We start from the raw sequence: 25,103 nt of genomic DNA, 5'->3' as shown, positions 1-25,103 counted from the left end.
TATTACACAGGTGATCATAATATGTATAGGGGGGACAGCGAGCATAAGTTTTTTTTGCTTTAATTTGTTTTTAATACCATGAAATTAAACTTTTAGTTGTATGAGAATATAATAATGTGCATAAATAAACCAGGTGAATATTTTTCTTCCTAGACTATAATAATGCATGGTTTATATATTGATTTTGAAAAATAGAATATTTTTATTTAATAATGATAATTCAATAGTAGTAGTATTATTTTTGGGACATTATCATTTTACACCTCATCGTTTGCATGTGCTCAACATATGAAAATCATAGACTAGTATCAATTTTCAAAATCTACCCTACGACCTTCATAGACAATGACCTCGGCAGCAGAAATTCAATTTTGTAATTTGTGTTTAGTTGTCGATTTTATCGTTGTACTATTGTTGGAGCTATATTGTGGATGTCGTAAAATTGGCACGGTGTGACACGCCGAAATTCTGTGGAGTTCTTTATAAAAAATTACACCTAATCTGTGATTGTCGTTAGAGAGAAGGTTATGAAGACGCACAAATTGGAAGTGCGGTGATTGCATAGTCTATTGTGGACATGCAAGAATGTTAATTGTGAATTTTGGCATGCCGTGTCACTAGAATAGGGGTTGTTCGGTATGGTATACCGTACTTTGAGTGTCATACCGTATACCGTACCGAAAGTTACGGTATGACAAAACATCATACTGATACCGTACCGAAATTTTCAATATACCGGAGTTCGGTATACCAGAAATTCGGTATGACAATTTTTGATACCGTTACCATACCGTATATTCGGTATACCGTACCGCATTTCGGTATACCGTACTTTTGTAGTATACCGAACTTCGGTACGGCATACCGTTATACTTATTATTCCGGAAAATACTATGACTAAAATATTAGTAAAAAACAATTCTATTGTTCAACTACTTCAAAAAGTATAAAACAATTACACTCCATACAATCATTCTAATATTAAAATTTATAAAACTTTGACAACCAAACCAAAAATAAATTATAAAATCATGAGAACATTATCTTCATTTCTTAAAACCTTGTTAGTGAATTTGACAAAATACATTCCTTGTAGATGGAACTGAAAATGGAGGATCCTAACCTGCTATAAATAATAATAATCCTATAAATATAACATAAATATTATATATAGGTATATATATATTTAATAATCAATGGTATACCGAAGTGTCGGTATATACCGAATCTTCGGTATGCCGGTATATACCGGCATATACCGGTATACTGAAGATTCGGTATGCCATTGTATACCGCGGTATAGGAAATCTAATATCGTTACCGTATCGAAGCTTTCGGTACGGTATCATACCGTACCGAAAACTACGGTATACCGAAAAATTGGTATTTTCGGTATTTTTTTGGTACAGTAAGTCCGGTATTCCGATATTTCGGTATAATTCCCCACCCCTACACTAGATACCAATTTAGTGCAAAACAAAAATTGTTGGGACATAAATACGAATTTTTTGAGACGTTGGTTTATTCTTTATTTCAATTATGCTTACACTAATAAAGATATATCCATTGAGTGGTGGAGTTCAGATTTTGATGTTGATATATAGCATAAACCAATATAAACAGTTGTGGATTTTTTGGTATCGACGTCAATGAAAACAGCTATTACATCGGCAATACAGGACGCGTGCGGGAAGATGGATAGTGAGAGAGAAATCGTCAATGAATTAGTAATAAAAAGTAGATTTACATACAATAGCTATCGTTAAAAGTAGTGTGGACGTCGAAAGAACCGACAATGTTGAAAAAACAACAGTAGTAGTGTAAAAACCATTAAGATACTCTTCTGATCTTCCTTGAATACATATTCGGTCAATTATGTATACATTTATTTTTTTTATGAATAACTAACATGAATAATGAGTAATAGTACTATAAATAAGTAATCAATGAGAAGTATAACCTTCTCTCTATAAAAAAAAAACGAACAATTCAAATCATAATAAATCTATGGTTGGCAAAAAAAATGAAGTTCTTTACAAATTTTCAATCAATTCAAATATTCGAAATCCCTCAATGTTGTCTACCACTCAATATTTAGGTGTAGCCAGCGGCGGAACCACACAGAGCCAAGCCCCCGCACCAGCGGGGGCTTGGCCGGCACCGGACCCAGAACCCCCCTGCTACGGTCGTCCTCCGCCAGGTCTCCGCCCCAGATTGCTTGAGGAGCCTGCAATCCAGACCGACGCCGTTCTCTGTAACTGGAAATTGAGAAAATGGAGAAGACGACTATTTGGGCTTTTACTTTGTTACTGGGCCTTTTGTTGACTAGGGTTGTTTAATAACATAATAAACAAAATAAAATAATGAAATTAATTGGTATTTTGACCGATTTGATAGTATGACAAATTAATGTTGTAAAAAAGCTAGTTAAAAAATATACTATTGACATTAATTTGTAAAATTATTTTCTTACATTCCTAATAACAAATTATTGTTATTGCTAACTTTTATGTATCAATATTTTCTTAAAAATTAAGGGATACTCTCAAAAAATTAAGGAATAATTCAATTTCAACTACAACTAATTTAAATAGTAGTAGTACATTTCAATTCCGAATTCAATTGAACTGATACTTTGATTTTCTCAATTGTAACAACTTTTGTCATAAAAAGTATTCTTTGTTGTCGTAAAAAGTATTTTTCTCAATTAAACTTTTTGAGAAACTTATAGATTTGCAAAATAGAATGAGGGACAAACGGATGAATGATATCTTAATTATATACATTGAAAGATAAATTTCAAATAAAAATTGAAAATGTGACCTGTGGCACATGTCGACTCGTCCAAAACTATTATCATCTAGTGTCCGTAAAAATTGTGCGTATATTACATGTAAAATTTAATACTACATCCATTCCCTCATAGTTGAGGCGAAACTTTTCAGCATAGTGTTTTAAAAATGGATATTTAGTGTGTTCACTGTTAAGTAAATATATAAAAAAATAAGAGAGTGAAATAAGAGTGAGAAAAAGTGTTTATTATTTTTATATATATGCAAATGACTCAACTATGATAAAAATTTTCAAAATAGAAAATGATTCAACTATGACGGAACGGAGGAAGTATTTTGTATTATATATTTTTTTAATTTCAGCCCCGGCTTGTATAAATTTCTGGTTCCGCCACTGGGTGTAGCCGTGTAGGTAAAAACAATACACCAGTGTTTTTGAACATATAATAGACATCATCATATATACCTCGAAAAATCATCCTTGTTTTAATTGAAAATAAGATGCTGTTTTGCTGTAGGTCTGAGTTGAGAAAATTATTCCAACCTATATATTTAGGAGAATCATCAATTATCCCAACCTATGGTATTTAGTTATAATTTGCAATAATATCTAATATTTATATATCCTCACATGTGAATAATCAGATTATACAAATTTCACTAAAATTAAATAATTACATAATTAAAAATAAAAAAGATTACATACTTAAAAACAACTACATTTACATTAAGAGAATCCCAATTTAGTCTCGAGACTTTTCAGAAAGCGAAGGTGCATTCGCAATTTCTCCTCATTCATTTGAGACGTATTTTTGTTGTAAGCTTTGTAATACAAACTCAACAAAATTGCCTCGCTAAAATTTTCAAGTGCCACCTGAAACCCCTTCATATCCTCCGCTGCCGCACTGCTCGTGGCTATCGCCTCCCCCTTCGTCTTCGTCTTTCGTTTACCCGTCTTTCGCCCAATCACAGGGCTACTCGGCTCCACATCAAAGCTCTCACCCCCGCCACCCTCGCTTGGAACAGGGTTGGCTTCGCCGTTGTTGAAGAATTGGCCACCGGAGCTGTACTTGGCTCTCTTCGGTGAAGCTTCTCCGTTGCCCGCCCATTTTTTGCAATGGCGAACCTTCTCCCAAGTCTTTACGTGTTTGAACGGTTTCTTGTTCTCCTCCTGATAAGTGGTCATCGCCTCGGTTAAAATATCCACCTCATTCGCCTCGCTCCTCCCTCGCGACTCGAGATTATTGTAGATGACGCAAAACTTTTTGATTTCTGGGTTCGCCCTATCGAAGTGGGCTCGAAGCATACGAGATGTGCGCTGCGGGGCACCTCCCGGGCGCACCTCGTTATACCTCTCCGCGACTTTCTCCCAGAAAGTCCTTGCTTTTAGTCGGTTGGCGATGATTGGATCTTCGGTGATGTCCACATAGGCTTGGAAAATTCGCAGGGTCTCCTCCGCAGTGTATGAAGTTCGTACATCCCGCATGGGAATGTCTACTTCACCGAAATGGTGGGTGTTGTCGAGACCGTGAGGAGACGACGAGTCTTGGAAGGGAGACGAGGACTGTGCCGGTTGAGAAGGCATTTCAAATGATGGCAGAGTGCTTGGATCATATGGTATAAGCCCCTGCATAATGAAATTTGGGGAAAAAAAGAAAAAAAAAAAAACTGAGGATAATAGTAGAATTTGGAAGAAAATGAAAGAACAGAAAATTGGTTTTTACCTTCTCTACCACTTCCTTCTTCTTCTGAATACTATCCATTTCCATCTGAAGAAAACCAACAGTAATCTCAGCAAAAAAAGGCCCAAATTTAGTAATCATCACTGTGTTTCAAACAATTTACTAACTTTAATCGGCAAGCTAGAAATTAGAATCAAGGAATTGCAATGAAATTCAACAATTTGATAGCCTTGGAAATCAAATACAGTGATCTCTGTGAATTACATTGAATAATTCATAGCTAAATATAAATTCATAATTATTCAACTGGCTGCTCAATCGAAAAACTACCATATGAATTTTTAGTTAAATTTACGAAGGTGCAAATTTAGTACTAATGTTCAAAGAAGCATAAAAAATGAATTAATCAATTCAAAATCAAAGAAGCTCCTTTAATTCTCAGCTCAAAACAGTGCAAAATCAGAGGCGGAATCTAATACCTCGTCGTATTCATTATTCTCGGTCTTAGGTTGATTCAGCAGCTTCGCTTTATCTCCTGTTCAAATTCATAAAAGAGATTAGTGAAGAGCTAAATTCAACAATGGCGAAGAAAATTCAAGATAATTAAGAAGTGATTGATCACCTTGATTGTCTGACATGGTCGAATTCTAGGGCTTTGGCTCGCGAAATGGGAATTTGGTAAAGCTGAAGAAGCTGTGTGTTTATAGTGCTTGAAAATGTGAACCCACGTTATTCCTACATTCACTATTTATGGGATTTTAAATCTATATTTGCCAAATGTCAAATGCTAGTGTAAAATTGTATTATCACATTCCTATAAATTTATTTTAGAAACAATTTTATTTTTCTAACAATCAAAAAAGTTTCATTAGTAAAGATGCTAACAATCAAAATTGGGCAAATGCAATAACATAATTATTTCACGAACGCATTGTTAAGCAATTCCAGACAATGCCCTACAGCTGATGAAACAGTTTCTTGGTCTTTCAGCATTAGGAAACAATGCAAATTAGATTTAGGATCATAATAACTACAACTCAGATAATAAACAGCCTCATAAGTGAAAAATGAAGATCTTGGGTTGGTTTCACAGATTGAAATGGGCTGTTTGAAATCATCAGTGATTGAGATCTTGTTAGGTTCTCTTGCGCTTGAGCGTCTTCAGTTGATTGAAAATGTATGCAATGACTTCCTTCAGAGTGGCCTTCCTGTTTTCTTTGAAGTTCCACAGCTCCGGAACCACATAGCACCCGCTCGGGTTGTATTCTTGGATTTCCTTCAAGGCTGTAGCAACGGCGTCATAGATTTCTTCTCCCCATTCTTCTTTGAGGTCGACTAGCAATTCGTCGTCCTCTTTCAACACGTGCTGCACAAGATTGAAGTGAAAGTTCTAAAGATGGCAAGTACTGTAACTGATATAGTATGAAATAAAATGTCAACCATGATAGGCAAAAACTGATTAAAGTCATTTGAAGTTACCTGAGCATTCCCCTTGCTATCTTCAACGACTCGGAATGGGTGCCATTCAGGATTCTTTAGCTTTTCTTGCCACAGGGAGCAGAGCTCAAGAGCCTTGATATCAGCTTCTTCGGGTGGGTATCTTTGCTTGCATGCATTTTTGAAGCTTTTCTCATCGAGCTCGCCCATTCTCTTTATCCCTATATTAACTCGGCTGCTGCTCAACATATCAGTTAAACCCTGAAAACAAATTAGAGCAAAAATGCGTTAAATACAAGAATAAAAGGCGAGCTCCTTCAAACAGAGGCAAAAAGTGAAATGAATACACGAAACTGTATCTACGACAATCTTTCTTTACTGCTTTTAGCATATTATTAGTTACTATATGTGGAAACTGAAAGCAGACATCATAAATTTTATACCGCCATAAGTTCCTTGCGAGCCTCTTGCAGCTCATCATTGCTTTGGCGCTCTTTAGCAAGCAATTGCTGGTTGAGATCTTCTAGACCATCCAAATTCTCTTTCTTCTCCTGCAGCTGCTCGTTCATCTGATTTATCTTCTTCTGAACAGCTGCGTCGTCATCACCTCCCATGTGCTTCATTACCTCCAACTTTCCTTTGAGTTCTTCTATTTCCATTTCAAGCTTTTGCTTCTCGTCCAAATTTCTTTCTAACTCGAGAACTTTCTTCAGCGCCTCTTCCTTCTCTCTCTGCGCATTGCAATAGATGTTATGATATGAAAAGCAATAGAAAAAATTAACTGGATACTATATATATGTAGAGAGCAGAGTTATAATGTGCATGCTATAAAAGGAGGAGGAGCAGTTAAATTGCAGGTCATACTTTTTGTTCTTCAACCAGCCTCAGCACATTCTCGTCAGCTTTCCTTTGCTCCTCAGAAGCCAATTGAAGTGCACTGTTTCTCATGTCATTCTGCCGTAAAATATTAAAGTAGTACACCACCAATTTAGTTTCATTGTAACATGTAATCAAAGATGAGAAGTATACATTACACCAAATAGTTTCTCATATCATTCTGACAGAAAATATGAAAGCAGTACACATTACCAGCAATTTAGTTTTGCTCCATTATAATAACCAAAGACGAATACTACTATAAGAAGATTGGGAGGAAGATAATAAATTTGAGTACACACACTCCAGATAATTAGAAGCTGAAAATTCTATTGTAACATGAAAGGCATAAGAACTTTTGCCTAAATCATAACATTCATATACCAACCTGATAGAAATTATATCTACTACTTATTAGAATATTATGCCAAACCAGTAAATCTGAGTCAACATTTAGAATGATAAATAATTCTTCTAATTAGTATCAGAAGAGAATAGCTTTGGCACACTAGTGAAGCTCATGCTTAGATATAAGAAATCAAGGCAGAAGTGCAACTTCATTTTTGGATATACATTCATATAGACTACTGATACATGCTATGGAAAAGACTTGCCTTTTTCTTCTCTTCTTCAAGTTTTTGTCTCTCACGCTCAGTTAATGCCTCGCGGCTTTTCAGCTCTTTGCTCCAGGAATCAAGCCTCTTCTTTTTACTCTCCAATTCTATGTTCAGCATTTCTTGTTCATCCAAAACCCTCTTTATGTGTTCACGAGCAATGCGTTGAAGTTTTTTAGTTTCTGAAAACAAACCAGACTCAGAAAAACCATGCTTATGTCACAACAAAAGATTTTGCTAAATGAACCATTAGAAATTATAACTTTGATTATAAACTGCAAAAATATATTGTGAATAAGCTCAGCAACAGCCAACTAAAGTTGTGAAGGTAGATCATGTTATGGAGTTGGATATCTAGCAAAGAGTATGAGCAAGGTTTGGCAGGACTCAGGAAAGCAAATGTTCGGAGCAATGATAGGTTTGAACATAAGATTTGTTTATTGGAGACATGCATACAAACACTCATTTATCAATCAGAATCTGACACGAACATGTGGGAAAATGAGACAATCCAAAAAGACATACCTTCATAGAAGGATCGGTGAAGTTCATCTTTCTCTTCAAGCATCCTACTCAATGACAACGTCTTCTCATTGTATTTAATCTGCAACTGATCCAAATTTTCATTCTTCAAATCAATTTCATTGACCAAATTGCCAACGATCTTGTTCCTATCCTTGGTCGCTTCTTGCACAAGGTCAGCGATCGTCTTCAGCTCCGCTTTCCTCCGAAGATAGTCTCCCACACTCCCTCCTGAATTATAATCTTCTTCACGGGCAAACCAGCCATACAGATTAGGCCCTGGAGAAGTTCTTCGTTCATCCCATCCTTTCTTGCTTCGACCATCAGCTTCAAAGGACTTCTCAAATTCCATTGCATTCTTGAATCCAAACCAATCATGATCAAATATTAGAACGGCTTGTGCATTGTGCTGATGGTCATCCCAGAACATCTCAATTTGGATAGGCTTGTATTTGGAGAATTTCTTTAACCAGTAAGCACCACGATCTACAGAACCACCATTCTTTGGCTCATCTTGTATATTGGAAACTATCCCCACCCATGGCCAACAATACAGCTCGCTCTTCTCAGGTTTAGGAGCGGGTATAGAAATGGTAGGTTGAGGCATTGGCTCGGCCTCATCAGCCATGTCTTTTTCCAGGAAAGTTGCCAGAGCTAGATGGTTAGCCTTCTGCTTTGCACTTCGGCTGGCAGCACCTTTAGCCACTCCAATAGCATGCTGAAGAAGATGATTATACTGATAATCTTGTTTCTTCTTACCAGCACAGAAAGGACATCTAAGAGAACCTTTTGGGCCCTTTACTTTGTAAGTACCCGCCTTAAGTAGCTCATAAGGCTTCTCCTTATATTCATTTATTTCTGAGTCACTGAAATCTGACTCTTCATCTGAGCTGCTGCTTCCCATCTGAATGACAATCATTTAACATTCAATAAACACTAAGAAGACAACACGAAAAATATTGAAAGAATGATGAAGAAGTAAACCAGACCATAAAAGATCACCATATATAAAGAAGCGGGCAATAGCATCATTAATTATCAATGTACTATTTGGGGGAAAATGTAAGTTGTCAAGCTTGCATGCTGCAGTGTTATAATGTACAGGGCAATGAAAATTTGTTGATGAGCTGGTCGTTTAATAAAACAAAATGGAATTAGACAAATGTAGTCGGTGAAGTAAGTAAAACAAAATTGCAATATCAATAGGAATTGGAATGGACTTTAGAGGCTGAACCTAGGAGCGTTTGTTCCATAATTAAGCACAAACAATCATGTCAAGGGTATGTAGACATTTGCTGAGACGAGTGTACACAACCAAGTGAGAACAAAACACGATTCACAAAGTCAGCACTCAAATAAACTGATCCTGATCCTGCATTCTATGATACACAATTTTCTAAACAACTAGATCATGTCTTCTCAAGTGTAAAGCGTTTAGGAGGATACGAAGCTGGAAAAAAGTAGCAATATCAATTATTAGTAGCTCGTACAAAATCAAGTACTATGATAGAAAACTTGAGAACAAAAAAGGACTCTTGAAATTTTGAGACCTCTAGCATGAGATTAGAACCGGCAACCGATACAACCAACAGCAACAGAGAAGATTTACGCAAACCAGATACTAAAGCGGTTCCAAAATCCAACACCTAGGATAATAGTAACATACCACAGCAACATTGCTCTACACACATTTACTGTATATTTTGAACAAATTTTCGCAAATGTCATATTTCCACCGGTCACTGCACCGACTCAGCTCACGAAAAAAAATAAACAAATTATGCACAAATATCACACTGATTAAAAAAAACTTCAACTGCAACCAAACTCCCGCACTCATTTTCCCTTCCTATTGAATCAAACACCGCTAGAATCAGAAATGCGAAACAATCTTACCTTGTGAGAGAGGAGGAGGTGCTCCGGCGGATCGGGTGAGGTCTCCGGTGAATAATTCCGCCGCGGAGGAGATTAGGTGGCGCCGGAAATCCCACCTTTGAAGTGAGAGAGGGGTAGGGAATGGAATTAGGGGGAAATAAGTGAGAAATTATGAATGGCAGCTTTAGTTTTTAGGCTCTAAGATAAATGGAAATAGGCAAATAGGAGTGAGTAGCTGGTAAAAATGAGGCGGGCCCACATTTTTCAGTTCCAACGTCCTATCTCCGAATTCAGCCGTGACCGTTTCATAAACGACAATTCATCTTGGCTCGACTCTCGATTATAACGTTAAAATACTATTGTCCCTACTTTTATACTACTAGTAATATAAAAAATACTAATAATAAATAAATTAAAATAATAATACTAGTATAGTGAATTTTAAAATAGCTTAAAATAAAACTTTGTGATTTCCATTTCATTATTAAATATGGAGTAAGAAATACAACTACTACTATTTCCTATCTTCATCAATAAATGAGTACATTGCACACCCATTTTGGTATGTTTTATTTTATGCTATTTTAAATAGTAGAAGTAATTATTTCCCGAACATCATCTCAGCTGTCAAAATTATCTTATTATTATCAATTAGCAAAAACAAAAATACATAAATCTGTATTTTTGCATCATATATTTAATTTAATCAGGGGTGTCAAAACAGGTATTCGGGTACCCACACCCAATTTTGTAAGTACACGAACACAAAAAACACAATATTAAACTAGTCAATCTTTACCTATATTATTCAACGAGTATCCCGAACCCACAGTTGCAGGTACCCAAACCCACTGAATATGTGCTGAATGAAACGAGCAACTACAATATTTATAAAGATTGTGGTCAAGTCCTCTTTCATCCATCACCGATGTCCGATGTGGTATATATTTTTTTTCAATCTTGAAATACAAATTGACTTATAAGAAGGGACAAACATATCAAAATTGAAAGTTGCGTGCATTTCTTTAAATCCACTAAATTACACATTAATATTTAATTTAATTATATACTGCTATATTATTAAAGTTAGCTTTACTTATTTTCTTAATTAAATATCAATATATGGAAAAATAATGCTGTCTAACTCTATTTTTAACACTATACCTCCAGTAAAATAATAATATCCCAAGTAGAAACCTTTATAGGACAATATTTCAATAAAAAAATATTGTAAATCTTCGATCAAAAATGAAATTTCATAAAATATGTCAATAAAATACTCAAATATTTTACAGATGTTAAAGCTAAATAACAAATATTCTTAATCAATTTGGTTTACTATGCCAGAGAATTTTTTGCATTTGTTTATATATTTTCCTTTTAATTAGAGAACTAATACCTTTAATGTGATAAAAAATTTAATTAACGATTTTGATTTAACTTATTTTCTATGTGAAACAAATGGGTGTATGCATCCTGATTTAAGCTTAACCATATAACTGAAATCGAACACAAAGCCTATTGATGGATGTAATAAAACCATGCTCTTTTAAATAGGTAGGTAAATAGGTTCTAGATATTTCACAGCTTCATACTGAACTCGCATTTCATTCAATATATTGCATTCTGCAATATAATTACAAGCGATATATGTTACTGAAACAAACACAGATTTTAACAGTGATCATTTTTCAAGGTTGAGCCTTCCATGAAGAAGAAATGTCAGCAACTGCTTCCCCGACCGTTAAATAGAGCCCTTCCAACCCGAGCGAGTCCAAGATATTGGAAAGGTGCAGTTTCTCCATCACACTTCCGACCGGGTTCACCAGCACGAGCTGCACAATCATGTTTTGGATAACATTTGAGTTTTATGGTGATAGTGAAACATGAGATGTAAAAATACAAGTGTGACATATGAATAGAATGCTTACTTTGAGTGATCGTTGATTGAGTACCCTCCGGAGCTCTGTGATCAGATCAATACCACTCGTGTCTATTCCTGTCACGGCTGATCAAAAGACGAATACGAGGAGCCATTGAGCAAAAGTTCGTGTGTTTACTAGCAAATAATCATAAAATGCAGCGAGATATCAAAACATAAAGTTATGGTCCATGTTATTGTGTTGTGACTCTTACCGGTCATATCAAGAATCACACATTTCAAGTTGCTGCTGCTGTGTGATGCCAGCCATTCTTCCTCTTCACGAATCCATCTCAAAATCCTGCAGTAGTTTAGGAACAGAAGACCTTATGGTATTACGCCCCCACCCTTCGAATATAAGGCAACCTAGCTACTAGACAATGGGCTATGTACTGACCGTTCTTGCAAGTAGGTAGAATTCGCAAAGTAAATAGGCGCTTCCACTGCGAGGATGAAAAATGACGGGATCCTCACGGCCTCTTTGTATCTGTTGAGGCTCTGATACACTCGAGTCCCTGGAATGTTGCCTAAAGGCACGGTGTTAGGCCTAGTGACATGTAGCAGAATCTTGAACACTGATATCCCAACCTATAATTCATGTCAAACGTGAATGAGATAAGTAGCTTCTTTCAACAATAACGTGTGGTTTCATCGAGAAGATCAGAAACAAGAACATACTGCTATAGCAAGGCCAAGAGGCACTGAGATGAACAGAACTCCGACAAATGAGCACATTGCAGCCAAGAAATCAAGTTTGTCTACTTTCCAAAGCTCATAGGCGCCTTTGTAGTCGATTAGGCCAATCACAGCAGTTATGATGATTGCTGCAAGGATCAGGTTCGGGGTGTAACGAAACAGTGGCATCAGAAACAGCAGAGTTATCAGCACAGTTGCAGCCATCACAATGTTCGACACCACAGTCTGTGCTCCAGCATTGTAGTTCACTGCTGACCGCGAAAATGATCCTGAAAGACAAAATCTCAAACATTATCTAGTTTGTGTTGTGGTCGTGTTAAAAGAATGCAAATAAAAAATGCTACCTGTGGTGACATAACATGAAGCGCAAGAACCAGACATGTTCATTAGGCCAATGGCCATCATCTCTTTGTTCCCGTCGACTTGGTAGTTTTTTAGCGTTGCAAATGTCCTTCCGACTGCAATCCCTTCCTACACAAGAAAAAAAAAATCACTAATTTCACTATGTTACATGGTTTAAGACGCGACATTGACTGGAAAAGTAGAGAGAACTTACTGTTAGAGAAAGTATGCCGGTGATGAGACCAGTTTTGATCGCTAGGCCTATATAACGCCCGCTGAAGAACAACATGTTGGCTGATGGCGGATTTACACCCCTGGGCAATTTCCCTATCTGTAGATTTGGATTTTTTTTCCCACATAAGATGTATAAATATTAACAGTCTCATCATTTATGGAAGAAACTGACTTATTTTCTTACAGTTTGGATGTCAGGAAGCTTTGATTTGAGGCATGCTACTAGAGCAGTAGACAGAATAACTGATGTTAATGGTGCAGCTGCTGAAATCCAAAACAGTTTCGGATTTCTCATGCTCTGCATTCGTAGTTAACATCATCAACGAAACAAGTGACACAACTCAGAGAAATAACACACGAAGAAGATATTAAAATACTTACAATATGCCTGGTGATAAGTAATACAATCAGAAAACAGACTCCCATGACTACTGTCTGCCATGACCACTGCAGAGGTGAAGTAACTCAATAGTTTAGCATTCTCTAAATTAAGTATAAAACTAGAGATAAACAGAAAACATATAGTAATTCAACAGGGTTTATGTAGTTTTGGATCAATAACCTTGGCTATATCTTTTGGTATAATATTTCAGAGGAAAATTAGTAGCCAACTTTGAAGATGAAGGAAGCCGGCATTGTAAACATTAGAACATGAAACCATAGTTTTGAAATGATAGTATTGTTCTAAAGAAATTAGAGATTCTACCTCATCTTTATGAGTAAAGACAGAAGATAAAACTGCGTTCATTTGCATCTTGCTCGTGAAATGACTTATCCCAAGGAGGCCTTTTAGCTGTTGCAACGCAACAATGACTGCAGCACCAGCCATAAATCCGACTAGAGTTGCCTTTGACAAAAAGTCGATGACAAATCCTAATCTGCATACCACACAGTTAATCAATCTGTCAAACACAGAGTTTTCAAAAAAAATTGAGACAGAAACACACTGTTGAGCCTTAACCAATGCTACAGTATCATCATTCTTGCAATAAATCATAACAAACTACTGAAATTTTTTCAAATTTTAGAAAAAATTTGGGACAAAAAACTCTCAACTCTTGACCAATGCACAACATCATCATTTTTGCAAGAAAACCTCTCAAATCATTGAAACTAATGCTCGAATTATTGCAGGTGAAGAAGATTTTCAACCTTAGAAAGCCTAAAGAAGCCTGGAACAGCCCCGCGAAGAACGTTGCTGTGAAAGCTAGTTGAAGGTAGAGAGCCGGTTGCTCTTCCGCGGAGGCAGCTTCGTGGAGCATTGTCCCCATTACAAGGGACGCAATCGAGACAGGGCCCACCGCGAGATGCCTAGAACTCCCGAGAACAGAGTATATCAATGGAGGTACAAAACTTGAATCTGCATGCATCAACATATCATGGATCAGATGCTTTCAAAGACGAAAACAGTAAAAAAATGATTTTTTTACACTCACAGAGTCCGATTATGGGTGGAAGATTCGCCAACTTTGCATAGCTAATCCCCTGCGTCATCGCATACATGTGCAACAAACAATTTCTCAGTTTCAATTAAGAATCACATCACAAACTCACAATCTACTCTACTAAAAGTGTAAATTCTCATCACTTTTCAGTGTGCTAAGTCAAATTCTAGTACATTGAAATTTTTTTCTAAATTGAGCAACTCAAGCTCAAAACACAGCCCCCAAAAATCAAAATCAAAATCAAACTAAAATTAAATCACTACCTGCGGAATTGCGAGGCTAGCAATCGTGAGGCCGGAAACGACGTCGGATTTGAGGAGCTTGAGAGTATAATGTGGCGCCCACTGTAAAATGGGGAGGAAAAACTGAAGGCCTAAAATGAACTTTCTAGACGGCGACTGATCCTTGAACTTATGGAGTGGATCGTCGGGGAAGAAAATCTCCGAGAGGCGGTGCCGGAGCTTCTTCGCGGTGGTCATCGGCGGCGGAAGGCGCACTTCGAGCACTCCTTGCTCCGACATTGGCGTCGTATTTGACGGATTTGCAGCCACGCTTGTTGAATTTATTGCCATTTTTTCTACTTTTTTAGTATTTTTTCCCCCCAGTTTTTACGTGTTTTACATGTATAAAACCTCTGTGTATACAATCGAAATGGGAGGGAGATGAATTTCAGGGATTGAGAGAGGGATTTTTGGATTTCTTCTGCAGTTATGAGGCAGTTTTAAGAAGCCAACCTTTGCTTTTTATAGTAGATTTTACGTGGACTCTTGTTTTTCCTCATCATTAAAGGTGTATTTCGATGACTTCTTTTTTTAATTAAAATATGTGCACATTTTCTCAATTTTTTATTTTATCATTTTTATGAACATACTAAGTAAATAATTCAATTACGTCATCAAATTAAAAAAATATATTAGGTAAATTTCTTATTTTTATTAGTATTGCATGATAGACTATGATTTAGCCAAAATTCATGATGTTTTATTTTGCCTGATTACAAAGTGTGAGCATGAGATTCTGTATTTATGCAAATAACTGAAAATAGTGTTTCGGATTTGAACCTTCGATTTTGTATTTATGACATGAAATGAAATGAATTGAACATGATTCATCTTTCAGCCTTCCTATTTGTCTCATTCTCATATAGTAGTATATTACTATTATTAATATTGTGTGTGTATGTATTTTGTCTGATGCATACCATGATTTAAAAAAGCTGATCTGATTTAGAAACTTATTTAATACCATCACACAAGAGAATCAGTAACATATTTGGGATCTTATTTAGTACTATGGCCAAATTTTCAAACTCTTATAAATTATAATGGTTAAATATAATACACTTTATAGCCACTTATGTGAGGTCATTATAGAGTGATATAAGTTTTTACTTTATAATAATAGTATTGTATTACACATGCATGCAGGATAAATTCAACTGAGATGTGAAAATCATACTTATATATTTTGGGGAATATTAATTGCGCGCCACCTAATTATTAGTAGTGCCTACTAATTAATATCACTATATCATTGTTGAAATTTGATTTTAATGAAATTTGCTAGTCTTAGGTGTTTTTATTGGATGACTCACTGTATTTGAGGGCCAAAATTGGCTATAATTTTAATTATGTGCTGTATTTTTCAATTGAGAGCCAAAAATGGCTATTTTTTAAATTGTGTGTAAAAGCAGGAATCACTAATAAAGACCATTACTAGTCTTATTTTGTCATATTCCTAACCATAAATTATTATTTATCTTATTTATGACAATTTGTACATACACATCATTACACAATCTACGATATCTTGGAGGGCCAAAAGTGGCTATATTTTCAATAGTGTGTAAAAATTGGAGAGCTATTGGTTTAATTTAGTTATATTATAACTAACAATAAAATACTCTTTATCTAAATTTATGAGTATACGTAGAAGATTATACATATACTCCTATAATATAACTTCATATTGGTTTAATTTAGTTATATTATGGCTAAAAACTCTTTATTTAATTTATGAGTATACGCGGAAAATTATACTCCCTCCGTCCCACTTAAAATGAAACATTTGGAAATCAGCACAGGATTTTATGTAATGTTGTTTTGTGAGTTAATGAAGAGAGAGTAAAGTAAGAGAGATGGAAAAGTAGAGAGGAGGTTGTTTCCATTTTAGGAAACGTATCATTTTTAATGGGACAACCAAAAAAGGAAAACGTTTCATTTTAAATGGGACAGAGGGAGTATAATATAATTTGATACTCTCTTCATCCGCAATTATGGGCTATAATTACTTTTGATTAAAAGTCATGACTATTTCCCTTATCCGATCACATTTTTCTTAAAATCCGGCTTATGACGATGTATCTTGGTTCATCTCCGTAATATATCTAACAATTAATCATAACTAAATCCTATAATAGTTATTGTATGTATTCAGAGTAATTTGACTTATGGTTATAAACTTTATTAAGTGCTTTAATCCATTCTGTACTAACGAAAAAAAAGTCACCATGTGTACTCAGAGTAATTTGACTTATGGTTATAAACTTTATTAAGTGCTTTAATCCATTCTGTAATAAATATATTGTAATGTGGCCCATACGCATTAATTATAGTACTCAGTAAATTATCGAGACAAAAAATTAAATCTGCATTTCTGAATTTGTTGCATTATGAATTAAATAGTTTTCTTTAACAGTCCGAATCACTATGTTGGGTTTTGAAGCTTAATTTTTACATTCCCCTTTTTCTGATGTACAGTAAATGCATAATTATTAGTCATATGCATTGGAAGTTTGCACCTATTAAACAGAGTTGACTTTTGAATCTTTTTACTATACATTTTAATACTGGCTAATGAACTATATACTTTATAAGTCGGAACCAGCTCAGCTAAATTGGTAAGACGTTAAGAAATTCACGTCCTTATGGATAAAATGATGAATTATTATTGATTAAATTTCTTTTAAAAAAGATTACACAGTTGAATGCCATGATTTTACAAGTTCAAAAGTGAAGTCAACTTAAAAGATTAATTGTCTATTTAAAAAAATACTATCATTTGTTTTAAAAGATCACTATTTTATAGTCATGATAATGTATATATGCAATATTTATTCATCATAGATTTGAATCATTTGATTTGAAAATCTAATCACAGGCCATATTTATGTTTGGTAGGTGGCGCCAAGTAATTGTTTTGATTTTATTATTGAAACCTTTTATTTTGTTTAAAGTTGAAATTACAATTATCAGTATTTATTCATCATAGATTTGATTTGAAAAAGATTATCATAGGCGAATTTTATGTTTGGGTAGACCATGCCAAGTAGTAATTGTTTTGGTTTTATGATTTAAACCTTTTATTTTGTTTAAAGTTGAAATTACAGTTATCAGTATTTATTCATCATAGATTTGATTTGAAAAATATTATCATAGGAGAATTTTATGTTTGGGTAGACCATGCCAAGTAGTAATTGTTTTGGTTTTATTATTTAAACCTTTTTATTTTGCTTAAAGTTAAAATCACTATTCATTGATGATAAACCGTAAACGGATAACACCATGAACTATAATATTTTAAATAGAACTCTCATTGTAATGTTTACTACTATTATTGCTAGCTTACCATCATTTTGGCTTAAATATTTTGTATCATATCAAAATATTCAATATTTATGGACTTATTCTTTATAATATTGATCAGTATTTAACAAGAGTATGCAATGTTAACATTCCAAGTAATTTTGTGCCAGTTTAATGTGACGGGTACCAATGTTCTTTTTCTTCCCTTTCAATCAAAAGCCATTGATGCATGTGTTTGCAACCAAAATATTTAGATTTAGTCAAACAATATAGGTATCGAACCATGGAGTATGGGCTATTATCTGAATTTATTGATCAATTAATGTTACTCCCTCGGTCTATGAAAAGTTATGAATATTTGACACGTATTTTAATGTATAATTGATAAAGTGAAAAAGAGATAGAAAGATTTTTTTTTTTAATTTAGTGTTAGTGAAGAACGAGTCTCGCCTCATTAGAGATAAATAAATTTTTAAAATTAAAAAGTTCATATCTTTCAAAGAAAGACTGAAAAAAAGAATTTATATTTTTTATGGATGAGAAGAGTATTAAATAAATCAATAAAATGGTTTGGTTGATTCCAGCTGACGTCAACTCACTGACCATGCATTTGACTACAAGTCGAACTATTTTCAAGAATACATATTCGACTAAATTGGGGTTAATAGTAGCATAACTGCATGACACTAATAAAATTGATACGATGAAATAAATACAGACATATATGTCTAATATTTATACATAAATTTTACTTCTATCAGATATCTCTATTTTATCACAGTAAAAGTTAAAAGTTTATAAGTCTAATTAAATATTGACATTTTCACAAAATATGTACTACAAATTTACAATTTCTTATTTTGACAAAGTTAAAGTTTATAAATATAATAGTACTATAAATTAATTAATATATTTAAAAATATTTGCAAAATTACAATTTTTTTATAATTTAAATAAATACCAATGCAAAAGAATTGTAGAAAAGAAAACTTTTAGTTTATGTTTAAAATATTGTGAATTGGAAAAAGTATAATATGGGAAGATAAAATTAAATAAAGAAAATCAAAAGTCAAAAAAGTAAAAAAAAAAAAAACATTTAAATGAACAACTACTCATATGCTAATGTCAATGACATTAACTTTTTATTCTGGTTGAGGAAGAGGAAAAACGAAATTCTTTTCCTATTATTTTTAATGAGGATGTTTTTTGTCTTTCGTTGTTAAGATTCATCAATGTATGTAGTCGTAGCTCCTACCTAAATTGGCAGTACCTACTCAATCCTTAAATTTCTTGATGCGTATAGGATCAAATACATATAATTGTAGATATTCACTTACACTTTTATTTATGAGGGTATGAAGATTAAAAAAAGTTAGGCACATAGTTTTTTTAATTTATTAGAGACATTTTTACTAATGTCTCTAGATTGGCATCCAATAATGCACCCGATTTAGGTACTAAATATTGTTAATATCACGACAATGATACTTGCAGATATTTTATCATTACAATATACTAGCTCACGGAAAAAATATTTGTATATGCCCCAATATGATTGCTTCTTGAATTTGATCATAATTTAGGCATTGAAAGAAGGTGAAGCGATATCAAAATCGGGATCTATATCCGGTCCATCAACGTTTTTGTTGTGTTTTATGCCTCGTAACTCTTCTATTAATAGCATAATAAACTTTTTTGTTGTTAATATTTTTGCTCACACCAATTGTAAGATTTTCCCGACGGGTACTAATGGATATCCAAATTCTCACCCTTATTTGCTAGAATTGAACTCTATAAAAAGAGTTGATGCATTAGAGTTGATTAACAAGAACATAATACAACAATGTAGTGTTAACAATTATCTCATTCTTCTATTTTCATATTTAGTTTTTTATTTTCTATCATGGTACCTGAATAATTAACAATTTGTGAATAATCAATCTTTAGTTCGTTGATTATAATACCTAAATTATGATCCAGTACTTTTCAATTTGAGGTGACTAACTTCTGGATATGAATAAAAAACTATCTGATTAGCTTCCCACGAGTCAAAACTCTCAATGATGAAAATTGAAATGCTCATTGACACTAGTCAATATTACCGAAAGCTGACAAGCTTCTTGATATAAGCCTAAACTATCAACGGATTTTTAAAAGCTCATTGAAATAAGCCTAAACTTTCAAGAAAGAATAAGAAGCTCCACGCGAGAATAATCTATCAACGAAAATTTAAAAACTCTTGAACATGATTACAAACTATTTATCAAATTAATTAGGTATAAAAAATTTGATACTTTATTTATGGGGAGTGTTGGAAATTTGGAATGAAGAGGATACATGTAATTGAATGAAATAATCAAATGCTACATTGTCAATTAGAGCTTATTTAGAAATTGATGAAATCAAATTAGATCCATCAAAGATAATCGAGTAATAAAGGAGTACTAGATTATTTATTCCGTATTCTATTTCTATCAAACAGCCTAAAAAACTTAAATTATTGGGTGGAGGTTGTGCATGAAGCTAAGCCTAAGTTAGCCATTTAGACCAGATAAAATATAAATGGAATTATAACTCGTGATATTATTTTTTTTAATAACAAATCATTTAAATAGTGAAATTTCATGAAATTGTCAACCATGAGTAACATCCATAAAATCAAATGGCATTAGATTTTATGCGATCAGTGTAAAATGCTGACGACCCAACAGGCTACCCAAAATCCGTTGGGTTAAGATTAGATTCAGAAAATTTTAGTCAAAATGAGAAAAAACTCAATTGATCTGACTTGAAATTAGCTTGAAATTGAATCGGCTTATCGAAACATAGTGGATTTCCCCAATGAACACCACTAAATAAATAAAGAAAATACAAAAAATAATAAAAATGATAAAAACAAACCACTTAATATTTGGCCTTTTCATGATAGATTAGACCTTTCATATTGTAGATAGTTTATTTTCATCTCAGGCTTAGCCGGGCTTGTTCAAATCCAAATATGAGAACTGGGCTTACTGTAGTCCAGTTACGTGTTTTCTTGGCACAAATTGAGCCTTGATGTTTAAATATTAGAGTCACCTAATGATCTCTAAATTTGCATATGGAAAAATATTTGTCTTTACAAATCCTTAAGTATTTCAATTTGTTGTCCATTTTTTCTAAATTTGGAATTTGCATTTAGCTCATGAATGAATCGATTCTAATATGCTAAATGAAAAAAAAAAAAAAAATTGTTATTATCCGTCAGTTGAGTTAGGTAAATACTCCCTCCGCTCCATTCAAGATGGACACATTCTTGAGTTGACACGGAATTTTAAATGAGATTTTCGGGTGGAGTAAAATAGAAAGAAAGTTAAATATTTTAATAAGGAGAAAAGAGAGAGATATAAAAGTAGAAAGTGAACCCGTTGATTGAGACAAAAAGATGGTCATTTTAAATTGGATGGAGGAAGAAGTATAAAAATAGTACTCCCCCCGTCCCATAATAGATGCTACACTTTCCTTTTTAGTTTGTCCCACAAAAAATGTTACATTTCCTCTTTTAGAAAAAGTTCCTTCTCATATCAATTACTCTATAAAATTATATTTTCTCTCACCACTTAACACACAAAATAACATCTCCTAAAATCTCGTGTCATTTCTCAAGTGTGACATTTACTATGAGATGGAGGGAGTACTAACAAATATCGGTGAAAATATTAAATTGAGAGATCAAATGTGACACATCGATTGATATCTTTGGCTTATGATGAATTGAGATAGAATTTTTTTGTGTTAATGATACTATAACACATAGCGAATAAATAGTTAAACTCAGATCAAGAGTACGTAAAAGTTAAAAACTAAAGATTTTACATGTACCATGGAATTAAATTGGACCAAATAATCATTTTCATAAGAATTTCATGAAAAAAAAAACTTTCTTTCTCTTAGAGCATTTCCAAGGAAAGAGGTAAATGAAGAGGTAAAAAGAGAAATAACCACTATATTTACCTCTTCTATATAAAATTTTATTGTCCAAGAGAAGAGGTATTTGAGAAGTAATTATCTCTCAAAGCTCAGGCTCAACTCAGAGCTCAATTTGGGTCGAGTTTGAGGCCAATGCTGAGTCGGGCCATATCATGACAGCAGAAGCACTGGCTAACCCTTGGAACAGCAGCTTTTCAAGAACTACTATACATTCTCTAGATATGGATTATTGGTCGAGTAGCACAGAAGAAATCAAGTGGGATTCGATGTTCAAGAACTATGATTTATTAGAAGGAAATATGTAAAAGGAAATATGTAAAAGGAAATGCAAGAGAGGAGGATCGGTTTCAGTTAAGCCCAAGGCTATGTCCTGCTGTAGTAGAAAGGTACCTTACATTCACTCGTTTTATGTATGAATTTAAAATTGATGTGTATTAGATAATAACGAGTTAATTATAACAAATAAATTCAAGCACTATCATTTATACTTTGTATTCTCCTATCATTAGTATAGCTATATGTCGATATCAACAGTATGTATTCTTCGAATATTGAAAATGCATATGGCCTCTAGCCTGCGTCTTAAGTTATACTGGGGGCTTCAAATTAGAGACAAGGAAAAAGTCGTCAATTGGGATGTGGTTATTAAAGCTCCAAATATTGGTTGTGATATTCTACGGTTAACGTTTCTCTACAAAGATTTTTTTTAATATTTATGATGTATGTAATATATTATTATGATTGAATATTACTAATTTTGTATTTGTTTTTGTTCTATACTTAGATTGTATATAAATAATGATATATAGAGTAACTATTTGTAAAACACAGTTGATAATTATATGTTTAGGAAGAAGTCTTGGGTGGTCATGATATTGAAAGTATTTTATATTACTGATTGTTTCGTATTAAGTATACATATTGTTAAAGTGTGATTTTTATGTTTTTATTTGAAATTTTAAAAATATTATCATTAGCATTTTTTTTTTGTTTTTAAATTATTGAAACATTTTTTTAGTTCTATACTAAAGTTTGTCTTAATATTGTAAGCAACACATTTTTCTTTTTTGATGTCTTACTCAAGTTAATGCAACATCAATATCTTCCCATTATCCTCTGTGCTATATTATTCCTTCTCCGCTAAATTTACAAAATAAATGTATATAATCTCGTGTCGAATAGGAAGTGCTCCACTCAGAATGGGATAAGAGAATTATATTTTTTTGTGAAGTGTATATAATAATATTATATTTTAATTCTATTTAATTATTTTGAATTTGCATTCAGCTAGTGAAAATCATAAGACCCGTGCATAGCTCTGATGATGAAACTAGTTGCTTACAATTATGGAGATTTCGGATAGTCCTACCCAATGCAGCCTCGACAACCTCACCACATGTAGCTGATAACAAATAACAAATAACAAATAATAAAATAATAAAATTTCATGAAATTGTCAACCATGACTAATATCCATAAAACCAAATGGCATTTAATTCTATGCAATCAATGTAAAATGCTGACGACCCAACAGGCTACCCAAAATCGTTGGGTTAAGATTAGGTTCAGAAAATTTTAGTCAATTGATCCGAATTGAAATTAGCTTGAAATTGAACCGCCTTATCGAAACAGAGTGGATTTCCCCAATGAACACAACTAAATAAATCAATGAAAATATAAAAAAAATACTTCCTCGTCTTAACTAAGTTGAGTCATTTCTTTTCCACACTCGTTTTAAAAAATCGTATTAAATAGTTAGTGGAGATATGATAAAATAAAGCGAGAATAATATAAATAAGACTCTTCTATATATCATTCTCACTTTTATTTTACTATATATCCATTTTAACTATTTATTACAATTTTTTCAAAACTAATGAAAAAAAAGGACTCAATTTTCTTGAAACAGAGGAAATAACAACACACGACTTATTGAGACGGAATCCTATACTGTGTTGAAAAACACAGTAGGGAATGCTCTGTGCATTAAATGCACGCCTTTACCTATCAAACACAGCAATAGAGAAAGTCAATATGATATCATTGGGTCCCTTGACTTTCTCCATTTGTTGCGTTTGTTCGGTAAAGATGTGTGTTTAATGCACAACATTTTGTACCGTGATTTTCAACACCGTAGAGGCATCCCCATATTTGACTTGTTTATGATGAATTAGGCATTACATATTTTGGATAAATTATTTTTATCTCATGCCGGATAGTTTATTTTTATCTTAGGCTTAACATGCATGTTTTTACCCCCAAAAAAAACACCACTTACAAATATATGAAATAAAATTTGGGCCAGGTCCAAATATGAGAACTTTAAATATTACTACCTCCGTCCCTGAAAAATTGATACAATTTACTATTTCGGTCCGTCCCTAAAAATTTGATACACTTCACTTTTACCATTTTTGGTAGTGGACCCCATATTCCACTAACTCATTCCTACTCACATTTTATTATAAAACTAATACTTTAAAAGTAGGACCCACATCCCACCAACTTTTTCAACCCACTTTCTATTACATTTCTTAAAACCCGTGTCGGGTCAAAGTGTAGCAAATTTTGGAGGACGGAGGTAGTAGTCACCTAAGAGCATCCGCAGCGGTAGCAGCTGCGGTGCTCGTCCATCCGTGCCGCTGAACACATAGCTGTTCGTCCGCCGTTGAGCCTCGTCCGTCCGTGCCAGCGGCACGGCGCTGCTCTTAGCTAAGAGCACGTCCGTGCCGCTGAGCACCATTACGTAGCAGCTTATGATTGGCCAACGGCATAGCCGTTGGCAATTTCGTTTTTTTATTTTTTTATTTTTTAAAAAATCGAAATTTATTTTAAAAAATGTTTTTAAATAAAAAAAATATTTTCCCACTTCCCAAAAAAATATATTCGTTTTCTACCCACTTTTAATTTATTTTTCAATTTTTTTTCCCCAAAATTCACATTTTCATCTATAAATACCCCCACTCCAACATAAAAAAAATCACATTCTCATCTATTATCTATTCTATCATCATCTACATTCTCTCATCATTTTTCCTCATACTCTCTCATCTAAATTTCCACCACACTACACAATGTCCGGCTCCGGCGATCACCCCTTAGGCAATCGCAGTT

The 25,103-nt window shown here is 33.7% G+C and overlaps 3 protein-coding genes across 3 annotated transcripts; all 3 read right to left on the bottom strand.

Moving 5' to 3' along the window:
* Positions 1-3,426: 3,426 nt before the first annotated feature.
* On the bottom strand, positions 3,427-5,224 carry LOC125204482 (uncharacterized). The gene is made up of 4 exons (XM_048103145.2): positions 5,097-5,224; positions 4,954-5,009; positions 4,517-4,561; positions 3,427-4,419 (listed from the first exon to the last, which is right to left on the bottom strand). Exons 1-4 carry the CDS (start codon positions 5,110-5,112, stop codon positions 3,520-3,522), a joined length of 1,017 nt encoding a protein of 338 aa, XP_047959102.1. The 5' UTR covers positions 5,113-5,224; the 3' UTR covers positions 3,427-3,519.
* A 143-nt stretch (positions 5,225-5,367) lies between these two features.
* LOC125208054 (factor of DNA methylation 1-like) lies at positions 5,368-10,000 on the bottom strand. Its single transcript, XM_048107602.2, has 7 exons — positions 9,820-10,000; positions 7,927-8,827; positions 7,402-7,583; positions 6,776-6,865; positions 6,355-6,642; positions 5,954-6,172; positions 5,368-5,840 (listed from the first exon to the last, which is right to left on the bottom strand). Exons 2-7 carry the CDS (start codon positions 8,825-8,827, stop codon positions 5,610-5,612), a joined length of 1,911 nt encoding a protein of 636 aa, XP_047963559.2. The 5' UTR covers positions 9,820-10,000; the 3' UTR covers positions 5,368-5,609.
* A 1,329-nt stretch (positions 10,001-11,329) lies between these two features.
* On the bottom strand, positions 11,330-15,131 carry LOC125208182 (putative sulfate transporter 3.4). Its single transcript, XM_048107763.2, has 13 exons — positions 14,700-15,131; positions 14,428-14,476; positions 14,144-14,351; positions 13,698-13,869; positions 13,373-13,438; positions 13,176-13,289; positions 12,972-13,088; positions 12,760-12,886; positions 12,398-12,684; positions 12,117-12,307; positions 11,935-12,020; positions 11,730-11,806; positions 11,330-11,633 (listed from the first exon to the last, which is right to left on the bottom strand). The coding sequence occupies exons 1-13, from the start codon at positions 15,006-15,008 to the stop codon at positions 11,490-11,492; spliced, it is 1,947 nt and encodes a 648-aa protein (XP_047963720.2). The 5' UTR covers positions 15,009-15,131; the 3' UTR covers positions 11,330-11,489.
* Positions 15,132-25,103: the final 9,972 nt, after the last annotated feature.

This window comes from Salvia hispanica, chromosome 6 (assembly GCF_029641045.1).
Source record: "Salvia hispanica isolate PSC_SH4W2 chromosome 6, Shi_PSC_v1, whole genome shotgun sequence".
Taxonomy (NCBI): Eukaryota; Viridiplantae; Streptophyta; class Magnoliopsida; order Lamiales; family Lamiaceae; genus Salvia; species Salvia hispanica.
This window is presented reverse-complemented; position numbering and strand designations above follow the sequence as displayed.